The sequence below is a fragment of the Corvus cornix genome, chromosome 4, assembly GCF_000738735.6.
Source record: "Corvus cornix cornix isolate S_Up_H32 chromosome 4, ASM73873v5, whole genome shotgun sequence".
Classification (NCBI taxonomy): domain Eukaryota; kingdom Metazoa; phylum Chordata; class Aves; order Passeriformes; family Corvidae; genus Corvus; species Corvus cornix.
The window spans coordinates 41,307,160-41,331,530 of record NC_046334.1 but is presented as its reverse complement, the minus strand read 5'-3'; the positions used below and the strand labels follow the sequence as shown (position 1 = coordinate 41,331,530).

The 24,371-nt window shown below is 37.1% G+C and overlaps 1 protein-coding gene across 7 annotated transcripts; it reads right to left on the bottom strand.

The window, feature by feature from the left end:
- Positions 1 to 2,053: 2,053 nt before the first annotated feature.
- KLKB1 (kallikrein B1) lies at positions 2,054 to 24,335 on the bottom strand. 7 transcript variants are annotated; one of them, XM_019287194.3, is made up of 18 exons: positions 22,099 to 24,335; positions 19,216 to 19,330; positions 18,621 to 18,714; positions 18,465 to 18,510; positions 17,942 to 18,000; positions 15,145 to 15,307; positions 14,374 to 14,477; positions 12,671 to 12,830; positions 11,990 to 12,099; positions 8,894 to 9,053; positions 7,941 to 8,050; positions 7,700 to 7,859; positions 7,455 to 7,573; positions 6,936 to 7,110; positions 6,382 to 6,557; positions 5,980 to 6,075; positions 4,563 to 4,702; positions 2,054 to 3,337 (listed from the first exon to the last, which is right to left on the bottom strand). In XM_019287194.3, the coding sequence occupies exons 2-18, from the start codon at positions 19,255 to 19,257 to the stop codon at positions 3,182 to 3,184; spliced, it is 2,070 nt and encodes a 689-aa protein (XP_019142739.3). In that variant the 5' UTR covers positions 19,258 to 19,330; positions 22,099 to 24,335; the 3' UTR covers positions 2,054 to 3,181. The 7 variants fall into 7 exon arrangements, with proteins under 7 accessions (XP_019142739.3, XP_020440307.2, XP_020440306.2 ...); XM_020584718.2 differs by lacking the exon at positions 22,099 to 24,335 and having other exon boundaries at positions 7,455 to 7,570; positions 19,216 to 19,319; XM_020584717.2 differs by lacking the exon at positions 22,099 to 24,335 and having other exon boundaries at positions 18,465 to 18,507; positions 19,216 to 19,317.
- Between the last annotated feature and the right edge of the window lie 36 nt (positions 24,336 to 24,371).

The following is a 24,371-nucleotide window of genomic DNA, read 5'->3' as shown; positions in this document are numbered from 1 at the left end:
TTAAAGTATAAGACAAGGCTTTTCTTAAATGAGATTGAGATAGGTTTTTTGGTTGTTGGCTTTTTAAAAATTACTTTTCCCCAGGGAGATAGAGGAGAAGTGAGAATCAATAAAGGTCATAAACTGCCTCTCATTTAGTGCAAGTTACCTCTTGATACCAGAAAATCCAAGCAACATAACACTCAATAATACCAACACACTTCTATGTATGAGTCTAAAGGTCTCAATGAATTACATATCACACAGGTGTATAAACCCACATAAAGGTCAGACATTCCCTCATGTAGTTCATCTTAAACAAAGTCATAAGGACTTCATATAGGCACCATGAACTCCTGAATTCTCCACATACTCCTGGTACTCACTTTTAGCCATCAGGAATTTATTACAGATGGACCAACAACTAATGCAAAACATCACTGAAGAATACCTGCTCTAGGTGAAAATATATTGGAATAAGGTATTTTATCTGGTCAACAGCTACTCGTTAAGGATGTCTGCAGCCATTAAGATCACTTATCCTTTCCAAAGGAACAGCTGAGTTTCCTTTGGCATATTGCTGTCACCTGGCATACCTCTGAGAAAAAAAACATGGAGCTACAGAGGTCTACAGAGCACTGCTCAGCTGCCATTCCTCTTTGTTACTGCAATACTTACAACCTGAAAAGTTATAGCACAAAAAAACAAACAAACAAAAAGGAGGGAAGGAAAAAAGAAAAAAAAAAACCCACAACATATTTTTTGTGCATTTCAAAAAGCAGATGACAGCATTATTATGAGAAAGTATTAAAGGTTGTCAGATTGACATTACATATACTCTTTAGCCTACACAGTTTGAGTATTGGCAGACAAGTATTTTGGACGGTCTCCTGATGATTCTTATTTGGAGAGCTTCAGCCTCTGCTTTCATACTGAAGCAATTCCTTTTTTTCCTTCAGCAACTCTTTTCCAGCTGTCTTCATTCCTTTCCCATGGGGACAGAACCACACTTGAATGCCAAGAATCTTTCTCTTTTTATCCGTTTTCTATTTTTTCTTTCTCAGTCCATTATTTAAGTCTCTAGGTTTTTGACAGCATATCTGAGGTTTGCTGTTATTTTAAACCAGCTGTGGATTAAACAGAGCTTGAAAAGGACATCGGCCCCCACCTTTATCTCCTGTTTTGCTTCTGCAGTGTTGGCAAAAATCCCAGCACAGTGATATGCCTTCCCTCTCACCCTTGGCCCAATTCCCCCAACACACACCAGACTTTTCCTGTTGGCTCTCTGAACAGCCATGGCCTGCATTAAGGACTCCCAATGCATGAGAACTTTGGTACTGTACACCCCCAGTGACTCAAGCCCAGGTCACCAGGAGTCCACTGTGGGGCAGAGGGAAGGTAGAACCTCTCTTTCCCCAGATGTACCTGCAACAGCAGCATTACCTCTACCCTACTGTTAAGTTTGCACTGTTTTCATTCCTTCCCTGAATTCTGATTCTCTACAAATAAACAAACTTACTAAATCAACTCCCCAACCTTTGAATACAGCTTTGGGATTTCAGGTTTGTTGACTGCAGTCAGTTTAGTACTGCACACCCTGACGCAGATAGGAGTATAAGCTTGTAGTGTGGAATTATATTTTTTTCCTCAGTATTATTTACAAAGAAAGCATAAAAAAATTAAAGACAAAAGTAATTTTCAGCAGCTTGATTCTTTTCTCCCATAAATTTGATGTTTAATTCCTAAGTTTCATGACCTCATTTACTTGCAGAGCTGCTCCTGCTGTTTACCTCCCAGTGTGGTGTAGGGCAATTATGAATAGCACTCTGGAACATATTTGCAGCAATTATGGTAATGTAGATTATTAGGAAACAAGTTCATAAAGTTTGGCAAAGATGGTGCTACTACTCTACTCTCCTTTCTGATGCAGTCTGAAATGCTGCTTCTTATTATGGGAAAGTAATTAATTTTTGACTCCTGTTTCTCACACTAGTATTAATTTTAGCCGTGAAATATGTTTGCTACCTGACACAAAGTAACAAGAAATGATAAAAGGAAATAAGGAGAAATAGGAAAAGGATAAAGTTGTTTCTTTAATCAAGGAGATTTAGGTATTTGGAATTAAAAATATATTGTGTTACAGACCAATGGTATGATGTCTCTAAAAGGGGAATTCCTTTTTTTTATTTCCTGGGTATTCTTCCTCAAGAGAAGTAGACCCCCATTATCGTTCTTATCACAAAATTTTCCACAGCAATTAGAATAATGTAAGTGAAAGACAGCTCATTGGGAGCAATGGGTTAAAAGCAGAAGAATGCTGGGGATTGTAAACACACTCAAGTGACCTTGCAGCTGGGAAATGCAAAAAGTCTGGACAGTAACAACATAGAAAAAGATATACTTTATGCCTTCTGCTGTTTACGTTCTGTGTGCATTGAGAACTATCTATGTGTATAGATAACATAGGTGCTTGGTAACTTGGACGCACCTTAAGGGACAGGTGTGAGCTCCCTGCCTTGGTCCTGAGAAGATCAAAGCCCAGTGAAGATCACAGCATGATGGTAAAGCACGCATGTGCAAACCCTAGGCAGGCCGCTGGGAACAGCAGGGCAGGATCTTTGAGCATGAACTGGGCGTGGTGGTGTCTGCATCCGCGTGTCTCCCTCTGCCAAGACCTCTGGGTTTATTTTCTTGGTTAGTACTGACACTTCTTTGGTTAATTCCCTAAGGAAACTAGGTTTATGCAACTGTGTATGCATCTCCATGCCTCAGCTTCCCTTCCCCCAGCCCTTTAGTAAGCTTTTAAGTGGTTTGCCCATTTTAACTACATTCAGACAAGGGAGGGAGATTTCTTTTTGCTGTGTTGCAGCCTCCTAAGACAAGAAGTAGTACCCAGCTTCCAGGTCCATACATGTCCTGCAACCTCCTTCACTCCCATTTTGTGCTAGCAAGGACAGAAGTCGTCCATGGCTCAGCTGTATTTTTTCCTGCCAAATCAGTGATCACAGAATTTATTGTTATTACTGTTTTTTATTTAGTAGTAGGAAAACTCTCATTCCTGCTTTTCTGCATTTTAAAACAAGTATTTTACACTCCAGGCTAACAAAAAACACCCTTTAAAAAACACTAATACACTTTATCACATTGCTCTGAGGGTTGTTATTCCATAGCATCATGTTGAGTGAGTCAGTTAATGCTCATACTATGTAGTTTTTTCCAGAATCCAGTCCGAATACTCAGCAACTTTGGTGTAGACTCCTGGCTGCCTGGGGCGAGCACACCCTTCGCCCCAGCTGGTGATGCCCACCAGATACCACACCTCCTCGTGCCTGCATGACAGTGGCCCTCCTGAATCTCCCTGTGTCACAGGAAAAAAAGACAGAGCATGCAAGGAAGAGGCCTCATCAGTATTTCTATCACAAAGAAAGCCTTGAATAAAATCAGCATCATTCAATGTTACCACCAGCATAACAGTCTATACTTCAATCACTTTCACTTATGACTAATTAAGAGAGGACTGAAGCAGGTTTTCTGATCTACCAGTAAACTGATTTCTAAATAGTCATTGCAAACAATTTCCACTTCCCTTGAAGGTTCAAAACTACTGGCTTTTTTTGTTTTCTTTTTATTATTATTATTAACTTATCTAAATACAGTGATTTAAAATCCAATGAAAACTATGTGTGCAAGTAAGAAAAACAGCCAATTTGGCAGCATTTTTTCATGACCTTGTTTTTAGTATCTCAGTTCTCTACATGCCTTATCTTGTTTGAGTGACTCTGTCGCACTCAGGATAAAACACCTTTGTGTTTTCTTTTCCTATTCCTAAGCAATCTTTCTGAACATAAGATTCTTTAGAGAAGCTGTTATGGGTTGTTAGGACAATAGGAAGTGTATTATTTTTTAAAAGAACATCTCCATGTTCTGTTATGCTGTATCAAATAAAGCAAGCATAATTGGCATAGAGGAAAAATTACTTCCCAACTCCAAGTATTTTTATTCCTAACCACTCATAGCAATAATAATATTTCAGCATACAAATATTAATGCTATTGTGACATTTTCAATTCTAATTACGAACAGAACAGTTTGGACAGTTTGTTTTTAGCCTTCTATTCCCCATGCATTTTAATAGCATTGCTAGCACCCTCCCTTCTGGTTTGTACACAGTGGATGCTTTAAAATAAGATTTTATGTACTGTATTTCATGCCAAGAAATAAAAAAAAAAAAAAAGGAAATCTGCTCTTATTGGAGAAATGCTTCAAGATACTATACTTGCACTCTCTGGATTTCTGATAGTCTGAAGGAACACTGTTTTACTCCCTAAATGGATATCTATATATCCACACTCAGAGTTTCCTATCCATGGAATCTACCCCTAAAGATTTCAATGTCATTTAAGAAATATTTTCCATATTCCTGGTTTTCTGTGCTTTTGACAACCTAAAGGGACAAGTTAATCAAGAGCTCTGTTGATAATCATACTTTTCTAATAATAGTAATTAATAATAATTATAGTATTCATTTATATATTTGAACATATGGTTGGAATATACAACTATGCACTACTGTTTGTCATTACCTTACAAGCATCCCTTCCACCTTCATCATAGCCAGCACAGATCACTTTATCACCTATTCTGCGCTTCCGGTACCTTGCCTGGCATTCCTCTTTTGACATGAAGGGAACAGGAGCCTTCTGAAGAATATCTTGTACCCGACCTATATAAAAATCAATATGAGCAGAGAAATGTTCGATTCTAGTAAAATAAAGGTTAAAATTTGACTCTGGAAATCCCCATATGCTGATACTACAAAGTGGGAGGTCACTGTTTCTAGAGTGTTAATAGGTGTTCATGACACCGATCTTCCTTTCTATGTGTTAGCAAACAATGTGAATTGTCTTCTAATTTAAATGCTTTTATAATGCCATCTTCTTTTTCATGACTGGAAAAGCTTCAAAACTCCCTTGTGATTTACAATGAATCGTCATATATGAACGGCTCTCAGCACATTGGCCCTTGGAGCATTGCTTTGTGTTAGTAACTATTATTTCCTAGTAAATTGTTGCAATAGGTTTGGAATCTCCCAGCTGCCAAATCTGTGCTGCTCTCTATCCTAGTTGTTTTTAAGATGGAGAAATTTGCACATAGACTAAACAAGAGTATTTGAGGGCAGCCTTTTCTCTAGTAATTAACAGAAGAAATTTTTCTATACAGTATCTGCCTAAGTCTGTTAGACTTCACATTGAACTATAACTTTCAGATAGGCAAGTGTATAAAGGAAAAGGTGTATATACATCTATATAAACATATAAAAATTACACACAAAAATATAAACAAATAAATAGGTGTAAAACCAGAGCTTGATAATTAAGAGCTTTTTGGCCTACCTCCATATAAAATCAGAGGAGTTCAAATCTCATCTACTATCAAAACACAGGTCATTGGCATGGTCTATAATCAATCTTCAGAATAATAAAAGCAATATACTTCAATCTCCAATTTATAAAGTCATATGAATATAATCACATAAAAAAATCATGGGTTATGTGCAGACTATAATTCAAAACAGTTCAGTGGTAGGTTTATTGCCTTTCTTAGGCAAAATAAAAAAGAGTGTGCAAAACCCAGATATGTACTGGGGTTTGCTAGTAGATTAAGCTAGAATCTAAGGAAAAGTATTTGAGTGTTGTACAAGATATATTTAAGATTGAATTGTCAGGTATTTCAAACTATTGAACCAATTTATAAAATTAATTATTGTATCAGAGCACTGAGCTATTTAAGGATAATTTCATACATCTTTCATTTATGTTTTATGATGTCTTAATAGAAATCAATTCTAATAAAAAATTATATTAAAGTACTGTCTAGAAAGAATAATGGTAGCTTAGAACAGAGCAGAATTTTCTCTTTTTAAAGAGGAGGTTTCTTTTGTCAAACACATTAATTTTAAAAATACAAAATTTCACTGCTTAAAAAAATATTTGTCTGTACCTTTTTCTTTTCTGTAACCCCATCCAATTACCCAACAGTCAGTATAAAATGTGTTAGTGTCTTCTTTTGATGGCAGGCAGATAGGTAGCTGAAGATCTAAAGTATGAGAGAAAATATTAGTTTGACCAGCAGAGACAACCACAACAGTAAGGTTTTGTGGGCACCCACATGAGCCCTGATGACAGCCTCCATGTTATGCTTTGTCCCTTACACTATGTATCATTCCCATCACCTAAATCAAAGCCACCCATTTTATTTTCGAAGCCAACAGAATAGATTCTCCTCAAACCCCAGTAACTGCATATAAAAGGAAGCTAGCCCAGGTGTCACGCACTGCCACAGCACTGCCAGCCCTGTGTCATCCTGCACGTTTTCAGAATTCCTCTTCAATACACTACATACCAGTAAAATTCATAGGCTTATCAAGTTTCAACAAAGCAATGTCATATCCAGTCTGTGCGTATTCATACTGAGAGTGAACAATAATCTCTTCCACTTTGAAGAAGGGCGTATCCTCATTTATTTCTGATTGTCTTAAAATACCAGCATAAACACGCCAAATGTTGGGATTCTCTAGACTGAAGGAAAAAGACAAACAGTCAGTCTGTGACTAAATAGCCTAATGCACTATTACAGTAAGAAAATAGCTCATATCGCATGAGAATGTCTAGGGTTCTGTAAGTAACTTGTCTGCTTTAGAATTTCACCTTCTAGATTCATTAAAATAATTTAGCATCAGCAGTACAATACTATGCTACAAAGGGATAAAGTATGGAGTTCCAGTTACATTAGGAAACTGAATAGTCTACCTGAAAATTTCACCTTTTTTGTTACATTAAAGCAGTTCATCTAATTCTAATTCTCATTGTTATTATCCTGAAAGGTACATCTCAATTTATCTTGCATGCTGGGTTAACCTTTTAGGGCTTATTTGTACATTTACATTTAGGCCTCACCTCGTGACACAGTGAGCAGCTGTGAGGATCCACCGGTTGCTGATGATGGAGCCCCCACATAGGTGTCTCTGTCGAGACAACTTGGCATGCAAGCTGACCTGCCACGGCCATTCACCGGGGGAAGAGTCTGTCCCACCAACGATCCTAATAGTTCTTGCAGAATGCTGCATACACACTACAGAAATAATCTAAAACAGAGCTCAAAGACAACTTGCACTCACCAATGAAAAATGAAGACGAGACTACTGGTGACCACTGAATATGTACCACCCATTGTGAAGAAGGTGATACATGATACATTTTTCATGATTTATGATCATAAAGTCTATTAAAACCAAATTCACAGTGCTGTTCTGGGGTTTACAATGTGAAGATCTGAGTGACTTCACTTTTCCAGAACACTCTAACTTTACAAGATCACCTACTGGGACAATGCAACCACTTTAAAAAAACATGGTTTGGCCTCCTACTGAAATCAGGGAAGCACTGGCTGTTTTTCATGAAAGAAGTTTTACTTACCAGTACTGGCTTTTTTTTTGCATAATCTTAGTGAGTATCCAGAGATACTTCCTGGCCCATGTACTATCTTTACTGGAGATCCATTTGAGGACATTCTTAGGTGACACTCACACTTTCTGCTAATGAATTAATGCAAACACTTAGTTTGTATTTTTTTCACTGAAGAGCACATACGTTACTCCCTCACCACATCTCTGGAATCATTATTTCAGCAATCTTTGAACATTTTAAAAAATATATCTCACCCTTCCTCATTGCATGAACCTTGGAGGAGAGAATAGGAAAAAAATTGGCAGCGGATCATGTCTGTGCAAACGTGCTGACAGGCTCTGTGTCCTTTAGTATAAGTGACATTAAGTTCATCTCCCAAAAAATCCATATGCGTGTAAGTGCGAGAATTGCAGGCTGTAAGAATGATTGCATTCAAAGCATCAGAAAGTTATTAATCAGATTAATTTTTTTTTCTAATTGTAATTTATTGTTTACCAGGTAAAGATCTTCTGCAATTTAGGAGACCAAAGCCTGATATGGCATTTTCTTGTGATACGAGTGCTTCTGGAATTCCACTTGTTGATGTCTTCAGAAGGCAAAGATTTCTAAAATTAAATATTTTTTAAAATAACTAAACCTGTTATATAACACCATAAAAATAATTGTTTAGGTACAGGTAAAAGAAGATTCTTTCCTAAATACACTCTTTTCTCCCAAGTCTCAATCTGCAGAAATATTTCATATGAAAATGTATTCACTAAGTTCACTAGTTCACACAAAATTGAGGCAGTTTTTATAGTGCTGTGAAATGCCATACAGCATACCAAACCTACTAAAGGTTTTACAGTATTCATACATATAGAGAAGAGGTGATTTTAGATGATGCGTGCCATCTCAGCTTTGCTTTTCCCTGAAATTGCTGTGAAATTTTATTCTTCTCATTTGTGTGGAATATTGATTTTTAACTATTCTCACTACTGTGTATGAAAGAAGGAAGCCAAATAGAAATATTTTTAAACCCATTAACCTAATTGAAAAATCTTTTCAGGTAAATAAGTTCACCCTGCCAGGAAACCAGATGGCTCTTTTGATAATATTTTGATAAATTTGATAATATTTTGATAAAATTTTGATAAAATTCAGCTTTAAGTCTTTAAAACAATCTGGACGCTCACTGTACTTTTGACGTGTATAATTCTTTTCAGATTAAGACCAGATACACAACCACAATACAAAAGCCCTGATCACATTGGAAAACAGTTGAAATGCCCACAGGAAATTATAAATTTATGAGCAAAAACCATAGAAACCTGTGTTTTACTGAAAATAGCTTTTCAACATAAATTTACATACTTATAAGAAATCTGTGTTTAAAAAAAAGACTGTGTTTTTAAAAAACAAATTTTAAAAAATCTATATAGATAATTGCATTTAATTGTCATAGTCACCTTTGAGATTCTATTTGCCATTTCCTGGTAAAAAATGTAAAGAACAAGCACTTTGGAAAATATGTACAAATAGTTTGGCAGACAGAAATATCAGGAGTGAAAAAACTTGTAATATTAATTCCTGAAAACTCGTGATCTTCAAAAATGTCCATTTGACAATCTGTATAAAACAAGAACAAAATAACAAAATTCCAGACTTTAGTATGCCATCAGAATACTGAGATTTACAGATTACTCATTTCTATCTTTATTCCTGTTTTCCTTCTCTGATTGATCACTTGGAAAGATAACCCAACATTTTAACCAAAAACTATTTCTCAAGAATATTTTTGAATATGTAAAGTCATAGAGAGAACTACTGAAGAGGGATAAGGTTCATATAGAGGAAAATCTACATGTTACAATAGAGATTTGTTAATCTAATAGGGAAAGATTTAAATTAATTTTTAATGGGTATATCAGGTTCATAGGAAGACTAGAAAAAATATAAGGTGATGTTCTTCTTAACATTTCTTTTACTATTTGAAAAGTAGGCACAGTAAGTAGGAATGCTGCCCCCTGACATGGCCAAAATAACACAACAGAGGCTTGTCAGGATATTTCACACAACCAGACTATGGATATAGAAGTTACAGGAAGTATTAGCATGTTTAAAAAGAGATAAATGAGTTTCCTTCTCCAAAGATATACTTGAAGTCCTGGTTCGAATCCTACTGCGAGAACTTAAAAAGAAAAAAATGGAAGCATCAGTACAGAGGATGTTTCCTGAACTTACCAAGCTGCAGAGATAGTAAAAAATAGTGAAATGATCCAAAAGATAGGATTTGGTGGCAGCAGAGAATGTGAGCTCTTGAAAAAGTACAGCAACCAAATCAGTACTGCCCAGTGTGTTATAGAAACATATGGGGAATATCTTACTACGAAAGGGAAACTAACAAGAGGCAGAGCTAAATGTGACTCCTGTTAATCTGATGAGGTTTTCAAAAAACATAGGCAAAAAGTACAATACTGGGCAGTAATTATACAATAAGAACAGTAAAAAAATATAATCAGAAATCTGCAAAATTAGAGTCAATTAACTCTGGCAATTAGTAGGTAAGATCCTATGTTAAGAGGAAATAGCATTCAGGAGAATGGATAGTTCCTAAAGGAAATTATATTTAAAGCATAAATGTGGATCTGAAACTTTAGGGAAGCAAACCTATAATCTCAAGGATCATGTTCAGAGATCATTTGCTCAATATCCAGTGATCCCAAGGAAGGTACTTTGCAAAGGGCAGAAAAATAGACAAATTGCTATGAATGTGTAATAGCATATGTGCACAAGGATGAAGTCAGAGAGGCAAAGGCACAAAATGAAAGGCCATATAGAAAGGAATAAACTAAACAAAGCCAGAAAAAAACTTCGAACAAATGTTGAAATAAACCCATTTCAGATATTGACAAAACAAGGCAGAAGATGTTACTGAGTTTTTATGACTACATGCTACAGATCTCTGTCTGGACAGGTATAGCTGATCTGTTTTAGATTAGGACAGGTGACCTCCCTAGATGACCTCTTGATCCACTAGTGCTGTCGAGGCTTCTCTGATCACAAAATTTATTTCTTCTCTCTCTTGCCTGCTCTTGCCTCTTTCACAAGACACGGAAAGTAGGGAAACAGGCAGGAACAAGATTGATTTTCTCATGCTGTCATGGTTTAACCCCAGCCAGCAACCAAGCCTCATGCAGCCACTCATTCACTCCCCCACCAGTAAGATCAGAGAGAGAATCAGAAAGGTAAAAACAGAGAACTTGTGGTTTCAGGTAAAGACAGTTTTATAGGAAAATCCCATGTTGGGCACCAAAAAGGACTTTGGTGGGTTGACCTTGGCTAGCTGCCAGGTGTCCAGCAACTCGCTCTATAATTCCTCCTTCCCAGCTGGACAGGTGAGGGAAAATGAGATGGAAAATGATTCATAGGCTGAAATAAGGCAAAAGCAAAAGCTTGCACACACATAAGCCAAGAGGAAAAACCCAATAATTTTATTCTCTACTTCCCATCAGCAAGTGATATCCATCCACTTCCTGGGAAGTAGGGCATCAGCATGCATAGTGGTTGCTCCAGAAGGCAAACACCATAAATAATAAATGCCCCTCCTTCCTCCTCCTTTCCTTAGCTTTTATAGCTGAGCTGACATCATGTGATATGGAATGTCCCTGTGGGAAATTTGGGTCAGTCGACCTGGTTGTATTCCCTCACAGGATCTTGCCCACCCCCAGACTATTGATGGGAGGAATGCTGGGGAGAGAGCACTGATGCTGTGCCAGTGCTGCCCAGCAGTATGCCCAAGCACGGATTTGAGAAAGAAATATATTGATATAGTCTCTACAAAAAGTGATTTATAAAGGAAACCTAGATTATCTGTGAGATAAAATAAGGCTATATGAAAGCAGAATAACATCATCATCATTAAGAAGGGAACATATCACACAGTAAGACAAAGTGGAGATAGATTTAAGAAAAAAGAAAAAACTAGAAAAAAGTGAAAGATGTTTCAACTGAGAATAAGAAGGTTTAATACACACTGTTTGATTCTAGACTCTTGAGAATTTTGTCTGAGTAATGATTGCAGGAACAAGCACTGACTTTTTGCTTTCATCGCAAATCACCCACAAAATGCATAATATATCCCTTCCTATTAGCCAGCTGTATTAGAAAGCTGCAGATCTCCATTAAAAATTTTCAAGTTCATACACAGTATACAGAGTGTAGAAAGCTTTATATTTCCCCTGATCTTTGAATTTGATGGGCTTTTATCTTCCAGTTTTGTATCCATGATACAAAGATAACGTACAATATCACCAAGCTAATCTTATGAAAGAATTCTTTAGATCTTTAAAGAAGGGAACTATTTCTGTAAGACGAATGATAACATGAAAAAATCAAAAATAGATGAACCTCCTTTGTCCCTGAGTGTACTAACTATATTTTAAGGAAAAGATTATATTAGAATTATTCTACATAATGAAACATTTATACATGTCAGTGATAGACTGCATTTCAGGATACATGACCCTTAAAACTAAACAGAATCAGAGATTTTAAATAATTACCTAATTCAGAAAGCTGGCATGGCTTTAAAGAGAATCCAGACACAACCTCATCAAGCATCTTTATGCTGGCTGGAGTTCCAATACTGGTATGTTTCAAGAAGCATTTTTTCCTGAATGACAAAAAGTAAAGAAAGTGGTAAGAAAACAGGTCTTCTTCCTTGGATTAAATCACCTTCCTGAACCCAGAAATCCTACCATTGTGCATGGTCTGGCCATGGGCCAGAACAATCTCCAACCTCCAGAGCAAACTTCAAATTATGAACAGAGCTAGCTGAACAATGTTTAACTTGCAAAATTGAGGAGATTAAGAGCTCAAAAATAGGTCTCATAAAATGAAATCATTTCTGTGGATGCTCTGATGATGCTATTTTCAGAACAATAATCAGAGCAAGATTGAACAGAGCAAAAATGCAGCACAGCTACCAATATAATTTGCATTTCAGTCTCTTCAGAGGATTTTAGTTTTTTTCAAGGCTGTAATAATCAAGTTTGTCTTTCTCACCAATGGACAAATGAAAGTCAATTTACTATTGATATTTTCCCACCTGCAAGTGTGAACAAACATTGCAAGGAGGAATAAATTGAATATTCTTGAGTAAATTCTTGCACCTTAGACTGCTCTGAGATTTATTCTACTTAGGCATAGGGTTGTCCAGAGAAATGAATCCAACCTGTATTTACCAAAAGCTTGCATTGTGAAATGTTTCAGAGGCATATGTAAAAAAATGACAACGGTTGTTATTGGTACATCTTTTTTGACACTCTTGATAGCTGTCAGCCATTGAGATATCAAAAATATTCCCTTCCATATCCAGTCCTACATGGACATCTGGGCTGCAAGCTGTGGAGAAAGAGAGACCAAGTTCTAAAAATGTACTTCTATTCTTTTCTCTATCCCATGCCCCAAATTGCCCAAAAGATAGCAGTTTGTATGACACAGCCCTCATAATCCAGATGCCACGTCCCACACTCACTTCAGTTACATCATACTTTATACATAGATCTAGCACCAAATCAGAAATGCAGGCCTGGTGTAGTACCTCATGGCAAGGGGAACAACTGGCAGACTTTGTCAGTGCCTCTGCCTACATGAGAGAGGGGCTCTGACCACTGTGGCTGACTGAGACCAGAATGACATTCACCAAAGCAAGAACTCAGAATCAATACTAAAATATATTTTCCCAGTTCCAAATTCATAGAGCAGTTTAAATGGCAAAGTCTGTCCTCATAAGCTACAGACATGTCCCATTTGAGTCAGAATATTACATTTACACTCCACAGAGGGAGGATTGCAACTGTGGGGGTTGAAATGCAGGTCATTGGGGTCTCCACAGAACAAGAGTCAGCCAATGATTGGAGGCATTTTTAAACATGTGTGGATAGATTTTCATTTTAGTCTGATTCTAGTGTAATTCCAGTGATATTAATTAGTCTAAATAGCATAAAGAATAACATTCCACTGAAATCTCTTTCTAGTCCAAGATACTCAGAAATACAAACATGAAGGTTTATTGGCAGGAAAGAGCTTTGAAAGGGCCAGACTGCTCTGAAGGGCAAGTGGCAAGCAAAAGCAAGCACTGCTTACTTGATAATAGCTACAGTGGAGAACCTGCAAAAAAACCCATTTAGTCCTGCCATGTTGAGATGCTATACCAATACAACTGAAGAACTAGTCTGACATCCATAAGACACTATTTGTCCTCAAAGGCAGGAAGCAAATACTATATTCTTCCTTATTCTATTTTTCTAAAGTACCATGCTATGCTTAAAGTTGATCTCCTCTTAATGACATCATCATGACAGTGCAAGTTTAAAACATACATAATTAACACATTTAATGGGCTTTTAATACGCCTGGTGATAATTTGCAGGTATGGCATGCTGACATTAAGGCTTCATGTAAAGCACACATACCCTAAAAACGCAGCTGCTAAAAAATTATTACACAGAATCACAAAAGTACTAGCATCACTTTGTGACAATGCACTTTTGCTGTGTTGAGCATCTGCACCTCAGGGGTCACACATGCCACTTATATGAGCCACTTTCTGGAGTGGAATTGTAGTAGTAAATTAATCTTTAGAACTGGAGTCAGCAGTTAAAGCATGGGCTGCCATCTGCCTCTAGCAAAAGAAACAGTGACTGCAGGAGCATGATTTCCCTGTTACTTCATGTGGTGAACCTGGATGGTGGATAGGTGGGCCTGAAGAGTAAAACCAGTAGAGTTTTTGTCACCTGTGTTTGAAAGCAGTCTGACAAAGAGCACACAAGTCACTTCTTGGCTGCTTCCCTGATTCTATTCCTCTTTTTAAAATGCTAATTTTTTAACAGCCGCTACACAATGCAGAGCATAAAATACAGGCATGTGAATAACCGTATCTTACCACTAATTTGGTTACACTGTTTTAAGGAATGTCCAGAGATAGCTCCTTCCATATTCACTTTCGGCAGCATTTCTGTATCGCTGTCTTTTAAATAGCAGGAGAACCTGTGTTTTAAAATGCAGCAATTCACAGCTTTTGCAGTACAACACAGACTTTCATAATTGTTTCTCAGGTGAAATGCAGCTGTCCAATACACCTCAACATGAACTTTTTGACAAGTGCGATTGGAAGAAAAATAGGGTCAAGCCTTACACGCTTGGTTGGCATTGGTGACAGGTGACAATACTTCGTGTTTGTGGGAGCTCCAAGAGGTCTCAATAAAATGAGAAACAGAGACCGGGCTTGGAGGATAGAAATGCACTGGGCATAGAGAGGAAATACAGCCTCATTCTCTCAGGCTACTGAAATTCTAAATTGTGAGAAAAATATGCTAAATAGAAAGGATGGGGAACAGTACGGGAGACCATCGGAGATGCGAAATTATTCACATTGTCCCTCAACAATAAATACGTGGCATAGAGGAGGGAGTGCAGAGTCAGTTCTCTTTCCTTGAAAGGGCTGGTGTGTGAGTGTGAAAATTTGGGCATTGTCAAATTTAACCTTTTGAATTCAAGCAATTACTCTTAGATCACCAGTTTTAGACATACATGACATTGTTTTCCATGGCAACCCTGTACCTTTCCCTGCATGCCTGTGTTCTGTCAAAATGTTACCAGGTTTCTAAATTATCACAGGAGACCAGCAAAAGACACAAGTACATTAACCTTCTACCTTTTTGCAGGATCTTTAGTCCATGTTGCTGGCAAGTAGGTGAAGAGCAGACAGGTAGGATGGTAAGTACACACTACTTGGCAGTAATTGGCAGTCGGTGTAAAAACTGTAGTGAGGTCTCCTCCTTGGAAGAATGTATTTTCATAGATCTGAGTCACACATTCTGACATGGAATAACAAAGTGTGTTAATTGTTAGAGATAGGAACACCCAGTTCACCAGGAGACGATGAAGCCACTGCTCCTCTTTGTCATTGACCTTGCTTTTAAAACAGGCTTTTTTCAGGAAAGGTGGATAAGGGAGGGTCAGTAGCACAGTTCTTCTGAGAGCCTCATCTTTTCACTCTAGGAGAAATAATACTGTCTAGGGTGTCTCCCTCTGTTCCCTGTCTCATACCCAATGCTGAACCAAGGTAGAAACCCAAGAAGCTGGATGGGCCACAAGGCAGATCTGCAAAGCAGAGAGGGAAGGTACGTTCTCATGGAAGATCTCAGGAACAGCAGAAGCCTCTTCTGAGAGAGACCAATATAGACCATCCTTATGAGGAAAATCAGGAAGAGGAAGTGCAGAGACCGAAAGGAGTTAGAAAGTTTTATGTAAAGACAATCCTATTTTTTAGGGATGCTCTGAGGTCAGAGTCACAGGTGGTGCCACTCTGCACAGCCTCAATGGCTCCCAGATTTCATAGACCTTCAGCTCTCTCACACTGCACCTTGAACCCCCCAAACCTTCTTCAAAATGAAGAAAACACTGTTACAGGAATAACATCTCAGGAACAGTCTAGAATAAAAATGAGTTCTACTACTACCTTGCATCTGCAGGAATTCTTGGCTCTGAATGACATACTGAACTCTGTAATGGCAACCACTCACGCTGCAGAGCTGTGCATCAGAGGTACCTAAGCAGCAACCTGCTCCCATCTTTCAAAATGAAGGCACTTGTAAGATCACAGAATCACAGAATATGCTGAGTTGGAAGGGATCCACAAGGATTATTGAGTCTAACACCTGGCCCTGCACAGGACCATCCCCAAGACCATGTGCCCAAGAGCGTTGTTCAAACACTTTTTGAACTTTGTCAGGCTTGGTGCTGTGACCACTTCCCTGGGGAGCCTGTTCCAGTGCCCAACCACTCTCTGGGTGAAGAACCTTTCTCTAATATCTGACCTAAACCTCCCATGACACATCTTCAGGCTTTTGGTCCTGTCAGTCTCAAGGCTCCAAGGGGTTTTGAATATCCGTTGTAGTAGAGAAGCAGGGTAGTTTGTCAAAGGACTCTAATAAGATCTCTATATTAAAACATACAAGAGAGTTGTCTTTACACAGGAGACCCTCTCTCATCTTGAACTTGCCTTCCAAAAGGAGTAGCAAACCAGTAAAATGGCTATTTTTATCCCTGCATCTACAAAAGTGCTTTTTCTTGGAAGAAAGATAAAGAGAAAATAATGTATTTTTACAGACTGGGAGGAAACCCAACTGAAAACATTGTATCTAGTGGCTTAATCTGTTACTATAGAGTGATCATCCTGTATCAAGTGATATTTAAAATAAAAACAAATGGAAATATGATTTTTCTGGATGGAATTCATTTTACAGTTTTAAAATATTACAAGTGGATTTTATTTGTTAATATGATTATAAACTATACTTTGGCAATTCAATGCTTCCTGCATGCAGGTATAATATATAATTTTTTTGTTGTTGTTTAAAGGACTAAGTAAGGAATTACTAGGCATATCTGCTAGATGTGCTAATATCTTTCAAAGGTTAATTTCTTATTAGTAAAAAATTAGACTTTATAAACATGTAAGTTCTTTGGTATATATATACTTTCAAGCTCTTTCTCTAAAAAATTTTATTTATTATTCTCAGAGGCACTTCTTTGTCCAACTTTGTCATTAACAGAAAAAAAATTTCTATTCTTAGAATATTCTAAGCGAATTCTAAAGCTAAAAGAAAAGAATATTGCAATTATTTGCTGTATCAGATATTTTGGATCCTATTTACCTTCTTCTAGCATAAATTAACAAAAAAAATTACTTATGCTGTAAAACTATGCACCATGTAAAACTGTGCCACTTCTGAACATTTTAATTTAATAAAAAATATTTTCTAGGCCTCAGAAATTTTCCAAGATTTTAGTTTTGCTGAGATTTAAAGCCAGGTAAAATATTTTCATAAATAATACTACATTTATCTATTAGATTTTGCTAAAAAGCTGTTACCTAATTGTTCTCTGAGAAAACAGTTGAAACATTACTGAACTTATACCTGTGTTAGGCCTTAGTTATAATTTATCAGGAAAGGGAATTTCAGAGAAGTGTAATGCAATTTTTGTAGTTTAACTTGTGCTAGCAGAACAAAGTAAATCATTAACACAGAATGAAAGACATACACTACTCGACCTCCTGCACCCCAATCAGCCATAAAGGGCTTCCTTCCCCAGCCGCTACTTGGGCTACTAATCTTGCCACTGGGCACAGAACATGGAGCATCACACCAATTTCACGGTTACAACGTGGATGCAGTCTCAGTCCTATAGAGAAAACTTCCTGTGGCATGGTCCCATGTGTGCTGGGGGAGGTGACAGCATGGGGCGTGGCAGGACAGTGCCAGCAAAGCCCCATTAGAAAGGTCCCTGTCAGACAACAGGGTTATGCCAGTTACCCGAACTTAACTAAGCTCAATAAGCAGAACAAACAGCTCTCTCAGGAGCAGACTGCAGTTACTAATCTTCTCCCCTTCTACAAGAGTTGCTTTACACTGTGTGTAAATCACAGGAATTATACATTAACTTACCGCTGTAAACTGAAGCAAGTAAGAAAATGAAATAAAAAGTCCGATAAATCCAATGCATCCTAAAAGCCACAAAATCGTTCTTTAGAATAAGTTTAATAAAGGGTGCATAATTAGTTTTATGAAGCACTGCTAAGCCTAATGCTGATTTACACTTGTACTGTTTCACCATTAATTCAAAATTACATTGAAAATTATGATTGCAGCTGTGATATGCTGTTTTGGCATACCTTTTAACAGCAGAAAATTCATTCTTGCTCAGACTGGGAACAATATTCCATTGAAACGACATTACTAATACTGACTCTCCATACAGTTTAGTAGATGCTGTTATCAATATAGCAAACAAATGACTCACACTCACTACTTCATATGCTATATGAATTCTAAACTATTTTTCACATGCAAAAACTTAAGCTGTGAACTAAATTAACCACAATACACAAGCCATAAATACTCAAACTTACACTGTCTTGTTGCTATGAAAACCTTTCACTGAATACCAGTCGCAATAATGATTACATACCTGAACACATAGTAGGTCTGGATGCATGGATAAGGTTTGGACTCTACTAAAAAAAAAAAAGTCAACACTTTGTGTTAAATATTACTGCCTGCAATGCTAACTCATCTCTAATGTTTACTTTGAATGAGTGCTCTTTTTGTCAATATTGTTACTGACCTTGGGACACATTTTCAGAACATCCATCATCCACACTGCGCTGGAACTGGTCCTGTATAGCTACGCGTCTGCAACACAGTCTCTCTTTTCTCCCCTATAAAATGATGATAATATTTTAAACCCCTGGGAAAATTTTCACCTTTACGTCAATTTGCAGAATTTTCATCGTTCCTGAAAGCAACCACAAAACCTACCCATATCTGAATATTTACAAACAAAGCAAGCTGAACTTAGCATTTTTTGTGTTGCTCAGCATGTACTAGCATTCAATTAAAATAATTGTTTTGCCTCTGTGTGTGTGTGTGCATTTCAATTGGTGGGACAAAGGGATTAGAACATTTGTCCAAGAACTTAGTTTCTTCACTTTTTGTTTCTCATTTGGGCTTTCCATTTCTGATATTGGGCAGTTATTCCAATCTGTTACTGTTTTAAAAAAAACACAAGCAAACAAACCAAAAAAAAAAAATCTCCAATCATGCACTTTTGGAAAAATAATGTATACCATTCAAAAAAGCAGAAAAACAGAACAGATTGACCATAAATTTTATGTGTCAAGATCATGTGTGTCATTCATGCAACATGTATTCATACCCACATTCATCAGAAGCTTTTGTAAGATTTCATTTCTATAATCCATTATTATCTATATTTTAGAATTTTTTCTCAGGAAGGGGTATCTTCTGGTGATGAGTGTATGTTTCCAAAGCAAACTAGTGGGGAAAAAAAAAAAGAAAAAAATACTTCCTTAAACTGGCAGTTCTCAAATTTAGATATCATACTCTTTCTAAAAGCAAACATCATTTTAATTACATCTGTAAGGGCATCAGTTGGATTTGATGGTGAAGCTCAGAAATAAGGCAGAAATGCTATTCAAAGAGAATCATAATGAGCATGCTCACTTTGGAAAATAAATGCATTTTCTTTCACTGGGCCTGCTACTCACATGATATGCTCCCATTAACACTGTTGTGCTGTTGCTCAAACCAACAAAAATGTACTTCTGTACAGAGAAAAAAATGTATTATGGACTCTATGTTGATGAGCTATTGTTTATTATAGGACATATTTATTATAGGAGAAATTACAAAATATGCTGAGATAAATTCTCAGCTGGTATAAGTTTCCTGAGCCCCTCTGAAGTCCAGAGATTATATGATTTAAACTAGTAGTAGAGGTAGAAATTTAAAGTGCATAGAATGCCAAAACTATCTAATGCTCCTTAGGCTCATGAGGGCTCCACATATAAGGTTACTGTTGGTCTTAATTCCTTCATTGTATCAATTTAGCTATCAATATTTCAAATATTAGCTAAATCAGGATGTTGTATTTAGGTAATTCAGTAATTCGTATACCAGAAATAAAACATTTTTATAAATGGAAACATTTTTGATGATCCAAAGTTTATTTGAATCGTCTAAAATACAATGGAGAGCTTGCTTCTGTTTGACTCTGCTTCATTTTGACTTGGTAGTGAAAAGAACCAAAACCTGCTTCAGCCTAAGCAAGTTCTTTATGATTACATCTCCCTGGCAGTGCAATTGCCTACTCTCTTGATACTGCTTTCTGCTGATTTCCTCTGTGATCCATGCATTAATCTCTTTCATCCGCAAAGGTGGCAGGACTTACTGAACTGTTTCACCTCAGGAAATGAATGACTGTATTCTAGCCTGATTTAGGTTCTAATTCTGCCTGGCAGAACCAAATCCCACGTTTCTTATGGCAATTCTATTCAAAAAACAGCTTCAGCATGGAAGAGGATCTACTCTGTGATGAGACAACACCTGCTGGTTGTGATGTGGAGCAAGAGGAGAAGTTTCTCAGAGGAAATGAGGGAAGGAAGGCACCAGTATGGTGGGAACAACCCACATTCTCATTTTGATTTGGCTTTGTGGACACCTTTCCATCTGAATGAGGATTCTATAATAATTTAATGAACCTGAATGCTCCAGTAGGAAAAAAACAACCAACCAAAAAATATGCTGAAGAAGTTCATGGCTATCATTATGTATATGACAAAGGACAGAGAGAAATAAAATACCAAATGCTGCTAAAACAAACTCTAAATCTAAATCTTGATATTTTCTTCTTACAATCAACAATCTACAGCTTTTTCATCTGAGTCACAATGCCATTATCTGAGTGAAGAATCCACTATCTCACTAGGGCAGAATGTTCTGTTTGACTTGATACCATCAAAATGTCTGCAAAAAGATGGATAGAATAATTTACTGATTTGTGAAAAGTGCAGCATTGTGTATTGTATCAAAATAAAACAGTTTACTAGTTTCATATCCTGCAATCACATGTCAACAATAGTCTTCCTGGAAATGCAGCCCAGAAAAAACTGCAAATCAGATGTCAAATAAGAAATCAATGCAAATCAAATTCAGGATCATATTAAAAAAAAATAGAAGACAGTTGCAAATACTAAACAACAAATAGCTGCTAAGTTTGTTATTTCAGAGGTCTTCTTTGATTTTTCTCTTATAATCAGATTTGCCTTTTTTTTTAATAGATGGAGAATCACATTACTGCCCATGGCCTTACTTTCTGTAGCTAAACCACCTGATGCTGGTTATCATTAGATATTAGAGAAGACAGAATGTTTCAACATATACTGAAGGGTCCCAGTATCTTGATCAAGGCTTGTAAACTGTCAAACAGTAACCCTTGAGTAAGTTGTATGTGTCCCTCAATTACTAGCCTGGAGTGAAGTCATTTGAGCATATGCCAAATGCTGAGTCTTTTGCTAACTGATAACTTTTGCCTTTCTTTGCTCAAAATATTTTGCAATTTCAATGAACACTTTATATCTGCACAAGTTATACTCCAGGCATCAAATAGAAAAGTCCATTTGTTGAACAAAAGATGGAATTACACTTAGCAGAGTATACCTAAGAGACTCCCATTTTAAGAAGAATCTCAGATGTATGTATTGGTTTGGTTTAGAAAGTGAGTTAATTTAGTTTTTAATCTTTTAATCCATAGACTATTAAGGTCATCTTCTAAATATGACCTGAGTATAAATTGAGGTACTTCTATACTGGGAGTTTTGCCAGGGAGTGGCACTGATACTCTTTTAGGAAGAAAATTGGGGTAGGATTCTCTGAAGGCTCTTTGAGTCTTTTAGCTGCTGGAAGAGGACATGATGTGAGCTCAAATACGGCAAAATGATCTGTTTGTAGCAGTGTACTAACATTTATATATATGAGGTTTTGTCTTTTTCAACATGAGGATTAAATTCAAGAAGGCAGGTGGATACTTAGTAAGCACCACTATTCCACCTCCTGCATGTATCCCAAACATGCAGATTTCAGAGGCCAAAAAGCAGTTTGTGTCAAGGTAGCTGGAAACTTCTACTGCCTCTGAGGCACCCACAGGTGCTCTCAAGCAGAACCTCCCACCAGAGGGAGGTCACACATTGTTTGTTGTCACTGTACCTCCTAACAGCTGTAAACCATGATCCAGAAACACTCACACACTCCATTTCTGTTATCCCAGTAGAAAGCTGTGTCCTTTCTGGCACCATACAAAAGGGATCTTTACAGAAGGTGCAATATTTTGCTTTAGAGTTCAGCTGCTATGTTAATACCATCAGCAGATACCTAAAACACAGGAAAAAAAATCACAAACAGCTAATATGCACATTTTTTATTATGCACAGTTTTTATTACACAATATTTTATTGTCCCATTATTTTATCAGGAAACCTGGCAAGGCTGTGCTACATTCCTCAGTCCTACAGGAAACCCACACACACACACACAAACACACACACACACACACAAAACCCCAAAACAGAGAAACAAAAACCCAGAAAAAAATAACAAAATAAAGCCCCACACCCAGAGGGTTGTTGCTGACCACTACCAAATGATTACTACATACCACATGATTTAACCTAATAAAAGCACACTACACAATGCTAGGTATTTAACAGCTACCCTGCAGGCACAAAGTTCCCTGTATGTTTGGTACTGTTTTCCCCAATATTTATTTCCTTAGCAGCCTCAGATTGCTTCAGAACAAATTTTCACAACAGAAGATAAGAGATCACTGCCATTTCAGAATACAAAGATTACAGGATTACATTAGTGCTCATCTTGGCAGAGATACTTTGTGGATCACTAAATAGGGACTTTTCACTTTGGCAACCCTGTGCCAGCAGTTGAGCCCATGCACTTTTCATAATGAGTTTCTTATTATAGTTTTATCCAGTTTTTGTCTCAATTATTTTCTTGCTCATTTTGGAGAGTATAAGGAAGTTATATGAGATATACACACATTAGGTGAGAAGAACATGGTACAAAAGCAAAGTGCAAGAAAAAATATTGGTCAGTGTAGATAGAAGTCATAAAAATTATCTTATGGAAAAAATTGTTTCCATTTGGTCTATTTACAAACCTTTTCCACAAAACATACCCCACAGAAGAAAAGGAAGTAATATTAGTTTTCATTTGTCTTGAAAGTCCTCAACTTAAGAACATAGCTTACGACATGAGGTACCTCTCCAGGTTTCAACTACATGCCAAATCTCCTGGCAAACATATTCTGGATGCCAATCTTTTTTACCTTGAAAGTTCACACTGCCAAGTACCCAAAAGCATGAAATAATTCCTTAACTTAGAGTCTCTTTGGAAAACGTGTCATTTGTATTGTATGCACTAACATATGAAGATGATCTCAAAAGTTATCTCATTATAAAGAAGACAATGTTTACATTCAGCCCTGTAAACTGAAATTCTTGTTATTATACAGCAATGAAACCTATCTTTGAAAAAGAAGGCTGAAGAATGCAAGTATTACTATTGTTAAAGACATTTTTTTCTTAATGGTAAAATAAAGGTAGCAATTATAGACTATTTGCAAGCTCTGTGATTTCATTTACGTAAACTAATCAGTTAAATAGTTTCTTTTTAGAAGATCCTCAGAAAATGGTAAAAAATAGGCTTATCAGAATATAAAGAATTGGTCAGGTTCAAGGAAACCTCTAATTTACTTGTGAAACATAGAAATTATTTTCTCTTTATTAAGATATTCTACAAAGTACAGCAGTATCCCAGGTATTAAATGACTAAGTGTTGTTAAAAGGGCACATGGAAACAGACAAAAGAAAGAATCTGTAAATTTCAGCAAAACCAGTAAGGACAGATTACTCCTTTCTTATTTTGTAACACATTAATCATTAGAGTGGGCCAGTCCATGTTAGTTGTATCAGCTCTGACCTCCAGTTTCTCATCCAGTTCCCCTATGCAGGTTGCCCACAGCCCAAGAACAACCTGAAAACAACAACACACGAAAAGCCCTCACCACCAAGTGGCAAGAACAGCTAAAGACACAAGTGTGGTTATCGGTGGGCACCCCTCTCTGTACAGCACCAGGCATCGTGCTGGAGCAACTCATTACCAGCCAAAAGGAGCCCCAAAGCATAGGGCACAAGTAAAGGCCAGACCAGCTAGAGGACCTCAGCTTGGTTTAGCACCGCCTTTTTCTTCAGAGCTTGCAAAAATCATGGAGAGTCCATTCTCCAGATGGCCTGTAGCAGATTTTTACCTGTCCTGAAGGTACAATCAGACAGAAACTTTCACAGGCACCTCATTCCATCACTGTAATTCCTCTTCAACATCAATTATCAAAAAACTCTGTATGTTGCCTTCAGGGCAGTAGAAGGCAAGAGAACATTGGCTCATCATGTCAGCTTTAGCACAGTAAAATCTAGCTGATTGATCACCATAGAGGAACTGATGCTAA

Excerpts from the sequence above, each read along its gene's own strand:
- KLKB1 (XM_019287194.3), bottom strand. The coding sequence starts at position 19,257 with ATGGATTATAGAAATGAAATCTTACAAAAGCTTCTGATGAAT. Across the intron at positions 15,308-17,941 it reads ACTTGCTTCAGTTTACAGCG|AATGTGTGACTCAGATCTAT; the intron begins GTAAGTTAATGT and ends ATTCCATGTCAG. Across the intron at positions 4,703-5,979 it reads GGGTTACAGAAAAGAAAAAG|GTCGGGTACAAGATATTCTT; the intron begins GTACAGACAAAT and ends ATTTTTATATAG.